This window comes from Daktulosphaira vitifoliae, unplaced genomic scaffold (assembly GCF_025091365.1).
Source record: "Daktulosphaira vitifoliae isolate Bord-2020 unplaced genomic scaffold, ASM2509136v1 Scaffold_2, whole genome shotgun sequence".
Lineage (NCBI taxonomy): Eukaryota > Metazoa > Arthropoda > Insecta > Hemiptera > Phylloxeridae > Daktulosphaira > Daktulosphaira vitifoliae.
In genome coordinates, this window is record NW_026099573.1 from 23,533,915 (window position 1) to 23,540,619 (window position 6,705).

At 23.6% G+C, this 6,705-nt stretch overlaps 1 protein-coding gene across 2 annotated transcripts in view; it reads left to right on the plus strand.

The window, feature by feature from the left end:
* The first annotated feature begins 1,679 nt into the window (after nt 1-1,679).
* LOC126898971 (ionotropic receptor 93a) overlaps nt 1,680-6,705 on the plus strand; it is an 18,141-nt gene continuing 13,115 nt past the window's right edge. For both annotated transcript variants that reach the window (XM_050673408.1, XM_050673409.1), the window contains exons 1-4: nt 1,680-2,124; nt 2,707-2,859; nt 3,844-3,948; nt 4,473-4,622. In XM_050673408.1, coding sequence (XP_050529365.1) covers nt 2,010-2,124; nt 2,707-2,859; nt 3,844-3,948; nt 4,473-4,622 — 523 coding nt within the window. In that variant the 5' untranslated portion in view covers nt 1,680-2,009. The remainder of the gene's footprint in view (nt 2,125-2,706; nt 2,860-3,843; nt 3,949-4,472; nt 4,623-6,705) is intronic.

The following is a 6,705-nucleotide window of genomic DNA, read 5'->3' on the forward strand; positions in this document are numbered from 1 at the left end:
TTTTTTTGTGTCTGTTACCACTTTTTCTCAGCTCTCACCGAACCGATTTCTTTCAATTATACGTCAAAAGATCACAAATCGTATCTAGTTGAAGACAATACCCTCAAAAATTGAAAAAAATTCCCTCGTTCCCCGTAAAAGGGGGAAACCTCCAAAAAAATTACAAATTTAAAAATCGCTAATTTTCGAAATTTTTTCAATTTTTTTACTTTAAAGTGCCATAACTTTTTTAAAAATAACCAAATAAATATAATTTTTTTTTTTATATAGATGCATGACATCATTATTTTTTATTTGGTATATTTTTTTTTTATATCTGACCCTTTAACTGCCCACAGGGGGGGATTTAAAATGACGACTTTTTCACAATAAATTAATTTTTTCAACTTGACTTTTGAAAATGTTCCGGAAAGTCTGACACTTTTATATATATCTTAAATTAAAGCTAATATAATATACTTTATTATGAAAAAAAAAAATTTCGAACTTTATTTTATCTTCACGTTGAAAATGGCTACCGAATGCTATTTTTGTCTGAAAATTTTCGATTTTGTATTTTACATTTTTAACTATATTATTGTATAACTTTTTGAAAAATGTATGGATCAATACAATTTTTTCATGAGAAGTAGTATTTATGTACATCTTTCATTCAACATACTATTTTTTTAAATCGGACTATTTCCCTATATACAAGGGCGGTTTAAATCTAAAAAATGCATGTAGAAAGTAGAACTTTTTCAACTTAACTTTTGAAAGGGTTCCGGAAAGTCTGACACTTTTATATATATATTAAATTAAAGCTAATGTAATATAATTTATTATGGTAAAAAAAAATGTTGGACTTTATTTTATCTTTATGGTAAAAACAGACATTAAAGTTGATAAAAAAAATACGATTTTTGTAAAAAAATTCTTTTTTATATTTTTAACTTTAAAATGCTATAACTTTTTGAAAGATGTATGGATCAATATAATTCTTCTTTTTATGGATGCATGATCTCTTTAACTATCATTTGGTATAATTTTTTTATAAATCTGACTTTTTACCTGCCTACAGGGGGGGATTCAAAATAACAACTTTTTCAGAAAAAATTTACTTTTTCAACTTAAATTTTGAAAGTGTTCCGGAAAGTCTGACACTTTTATATATATCTTTAATTAAAGCTAATGTAATATACTTTATTATGGAAAAAAAATTTAATACTCTTTTGCACCTAGGTTAACGCTATGTCGTAGAATTTTTTTAATTTCTAAAAGTAAAATTAATATTTTTCAACTCTTTGATATTACTAAGGATCAATGGTGCAATTCAAATATTACCAGTATTATTGAAAACGTGTTTAAAGCATTTGTAAACAGTTTAAAACATCCCATAAGATCAATGTAAATGTTTAAATTTTTAGTATTCTAATACTTCATGTTTAAAACGTAACAACCTTGATAATTACATTATTCGATCATATCGTGATATAATTTACAAATTAATTTACTTAATATATTTATAAGGAATTTCATAAAACTGCCATCATTCTTTAAATCCGTTGAATATTAAAATTGAAATACAAATAAAATTTAATTCTATTTTCATTTTATAATTATTTGGTGTTTTTTTGTCCGCCTACTTTTTTTAATTCGCCGTCTACCAGTCTACATATAAGTTATTAATTTATTTATTAAAGAGTGGCCTAGATTCTTGTCGGGGTTAACGAAATCCGACTCTGTCCGAAGACTCGCGTGATCAGTTCGCGACCCCAAAGCCATACGTTTTTAAATCCCTATATCCATAACATGGTTTCATTTATACTTTTTACTTATAAAATTACTTACTTTTCTTATAAAATTTTGTTATTACCCATTACTTAATTTTTGTCATTTCACAATAACGAATTGTTCAACGATAAAAAACAAAAAATATGACAGGTGTCCTTAATTCCTTTAATATTCGATTACATTAATAATCATGCCGTTGAGTTCCAACAACCCTTTTAGTTTTCAAAATAGCAACCATGAAATCTACAACAGTCTTTACTACTATTTTGATACATCTTTTATTAATTACTATTTGCCGTTCTCAGAACGGTTATAATTTTGAATCAGGGCCAAGGAAAAATGACACAATCGGTAAGTAAATACAATATAACTTTCCAAAAATATATTATTTGTTATTTAGTAAAATTAAAATGTTGTTAAATCAAGTAAACAAAGAAAAAAAAACTTTTGTATTTTTTATATTTAAATCGTGTATTTCTAACGGGATTTGATAAGTTTAATCATAAAAGTGGACATACTATAAAGACGAACCAATTTATAATATTCAATGAATAAAACTAATAATTGTCCCCAAAATAAATCTAAGCAATCCGTCATTATACATAGTTTTATGGATCATGAAAATATTGAATTACTTTTTAACTATTATAATTTTATTTTAATTTAAACTATCACAAGTTTCATTTAAAAATATGGAACTTATGATAGTTATTTTCTAACATTTTAATTTAATAATTTCTACAGTAGCGTAGTTAAGGGAGCAAAGGGACAATGGCCCCCCATTGACAGCAATATTAATTTCTAAAATAAAGTAATGAGCAAAAAAAAATTCCAAAATATGGGATCTTGTAGGTTTTTATTCTATGACCACCCGTTTTTGAAATTATATCTGCGTCACTGAATTTCTATAACGCATATTATTTACTGATATAGCAATAATTATCAATCCAAAGTTTGCGATTAGTACCAAGAATAAAATCTGGGAAACAGTTAATACACATGTACAAAAGTTAAAGCAAGATATTTTTAAACAAGCTGGCGTGTCTGTTGAACTACATACCAAAACAAATATTAAACTCTCAAGAGGTAATTTATTTATTTTGACATAATTAACACAAATCGGCTCTTACATGTATAATATTATATTATAAACAACAAATATACATGCATATAAATATACAAACATAAACAAATGATTAGGCAACAACTTGATAAACACAAATAAATATATATTTAAATAATAAATAACAGCAAACTCTCCAAATTTTTATTAGATCAAGCAGAGATAACTATCATGATTATTTTAGTTATTAAATGAGTGATGTATTTATATGTATATCACTCACATACATGAGTTAATTATACGCACATAGTTTCTCTTTATTTTCTCATAAATTTCAGAGAATATTAGAAACAAATGTTTATCAGAAATTTGAACTAAAGATAAAATTTAAAAAAAATAAAAATTCAAATCATAAGACAATTTTTTTTTACCTTGTGAAACAATATATTATATATTTCAGCAACCATAAATCTTGATCATTTTTCATTTCACATTTTTTTTCAACCGCGTATATAACTTTCAACTAAGGCTCTAAATACTCAATATAAAATTATTTTGTATTCTTATTTAAAATAATTTTTATCAATTGATAAATTATACATACAAATTTTTTTTTTAACTATTTAAATTAAAATTTATACTTCATATAAGAATTAATTAGACCACTTTTTAGTTTTTTTAAGCTATTTAAGTAGTATTTAACTAGTATGATATTTTTATTATCATATTGTTATACTAATTATTATATGTAATTTTCTGTTTAAAAATATAAAAATGACACTTTTAAAAAGTATAAGGATGAATTAAAAAAGTAATTAATAAATGATAAATCAAGAAATGTATGAAACTAAAGAAATACCAAAAATAATTTTCTTAACAAAATTATTAGTTTTAGAAAAATCGAATGATTAGCGTTAAAAGAATCATACTGTATATTCTTAATTTGTTTGCAATTAATTATGAAAAAAATACTTTATTCACCTCAAATTATTTTCTGAAATATATAGATGTAGTGTCAGTATTCATAGTTTCATACTGTGATGATGTATGGAATTTATATCGACAAGCTGAATTTGAAGGACTCAATGAATGTTTATACATATCAATAACTGGTTAGTAGAGTGTAAAGAACTTTCAGTTTCACCTAACCTTAGTTAATTATAAAAATGTTTGGTTTACTAGTCGTATTAGAGTCCAAAATTACAAATTTTTAAAGAAAATTTTAAATAATATAAAATAGCTATTACAATTTTCTATTTTATCTATCAAACATTATTATAACAGTGATGTTTCAATTCTAGTATATATGTTTTTTAAAGTTTATATATTTTATTTAAAATATAATAATTTAAGTTTAACTGCAATTTTATTTTACAATGAAACTTTCGAATACGTTAAAATATTCAAAATAATATTTACTGTTTATATTAAACTTAATAGAATACGGAAAAAAATATTTTGTGTTAAAGTATTATAAAAAAAAAAATCTACGAATTACTTGGGAGCGTATTTTTTGTTATTCCAGCTTTGATAATTTTTATTAAACCTAAAAATAGATTAAAAATGATATCTAAATTGTAGATACTATTTTTATAGATTCTACTTAAATAATTTTTCTTAAAATGATTTTTTTTAGATACAGATTGTCCAAGGCTACCAGCCAATGAAGCTATAACTATTCCTTTGTTGTCAAGTCATAATGAGTTATCACAACTTATTTTAGATTTGAGGACATCAAATTCATTTCCATGGAAATCCATTGTCGTGATGCACGATAAGACTATTGGTATTCCTATTTCACCAATAATTAATAACAATTATAACTTAAATTAGTAGACTAATATAGGTGGTGATGGCATGAAAAAAATCGAGGGGGGGCTAATGATATGAATCTTATTTTAATTTAAACTTGATCAAACTATTAATATATAAATATATAAAGGGAAATGGTGTTATTTAAAATAAGTATGTCGAATGAAAGAGAAATATAAATATTATTTCTCATAATAAAATTGTATTGATCCATACACTTTTCAATAAGTAATAGCATTATAAAGTTAATAATGAAAAAGATAAAATCGAGAATTTTAACACAAAAATAGTATTTGGTAACTATTTTCACCGTGAAAACAAAATAGTCATAAAATTTTTTTTCCATAATAAAGTATATTACATTAGCTTTAATTTAAGATATATATAAGTGTCAGACCTTCCGGAACACTTTCAAAAGTTAAGTTGAAAAAGTTGTCATTTTAAATTCCCCCTGTGGGCAGGTAAAGGGTCATATTTATAAAAAAAATATACCAAATGATAGATAAAGACATCATGCATCTATAAAAAAAAAATTATATTAAATTGATCATTTTTAAAAAAGTTATGGCAGTTTTAAGTAAAAGAAAACGAAAAAAGTTCGAAAATTTACGATTTTTAAATTTGTAATTTTTTTGGATATTTTCCTCATTTACGGGGAACGAGAGACATTTTTTCAATTATTGAGGGTAATGTCTTCGACTAAATACGTTTTGTGATCTTTTGACGTATCGTTGAAAGAAAGCGCTTCGGTGAGAGCTGAGAATAAGTGGTAACAGACACACAAAAAAAAAAAAACCCAGCACAGTGGGGTCGCGGCATAGTGGGGATGTTGCATAGTTGGGTCCAGTATAGATTTAATCTGACAGTGATTAAAATCACTATCATAAGAAACGCTTCGATGCAAATCAGTAGATAGTGTTTAATTCTAAGAAATTGGTGGATAATTACAAAAGCTACATTATCTGCTAGTTTCTTATTAATACCCTGATTAAGATAAAGTATGTCGAATGAAAAAGGGATTATTAAAAAATATTATTTCTCATAAAAAAATTGTGTTGATTCGTACACTTTTCAATGAGTTATAGCATTATAAAGTTAAAAATGTAACCAACCCAACCCAACATCAACTCCTATTTCCTTAATTATATCCAGATTAGTAATTATTTTAATTATATATTATATAATTTTTATAATTAATTATTTTCAAATTATTATTGATTTTTAATATGTTAAAAGTAATCATTTTGAACCTACTTCTTTTTGTTCTTTAAAGTGAAAGTTTTAATAAAAAAAAAATGAATTTATTACCATAACTTTTAACTCAACTTGCAAGTTTGAAATAAATATTATTAAATAGAAAAAAATGAAATTGGTAGATTATTTCAAAAACAACAATAACACTTATTCCCTTAATTTTACCCCGATTTATAACTATAATATATGAATACATAATAATTACAGTAATTAAATTGAGTATGAAAGTGGTATTCAATAATATAATATTGTAATTTTTACGGAGATATTATAAAAATAAAAAGGAGTTGTATATTCATATACTTTTAATGCGTATACAAATTTAAAGGAATTTATGCAATACTTTTTAATAAAAAAATTTTGTTACTTATGAATAAATACACTAAACAAAAGGAACTTTCATCAGAAAAAAAATATACTTTTCTAAATAAACTTTTCGTGATGTTTTCAAATGTGCAATTAAACTTTTTCTATTACTTCTAAGTTTTAATATTATTACTTATTATTAAAAAATAAGTATTTACATATAAAAAAAAATAATTAAGAACAAAAAAAATTGTATTAAATTAATACTGATTTTGATTTTTAATATGTTAAAGGTAATCATTTTGAACCTATTTTTTATTGTCTTTTAAAGTGAAAGTTTTAATGAAAAATACCTTCTCAGCTTCGCATCGAAGCTAAAAAATGAATTTGTTACCATAACTTATAGTTCAACTTGCAAGTTTGAAATTGACATTATTAAATTGAAAAAAATGAAATTTTTAAGATTAATATGCAATTATTAATATTTATAATTACTA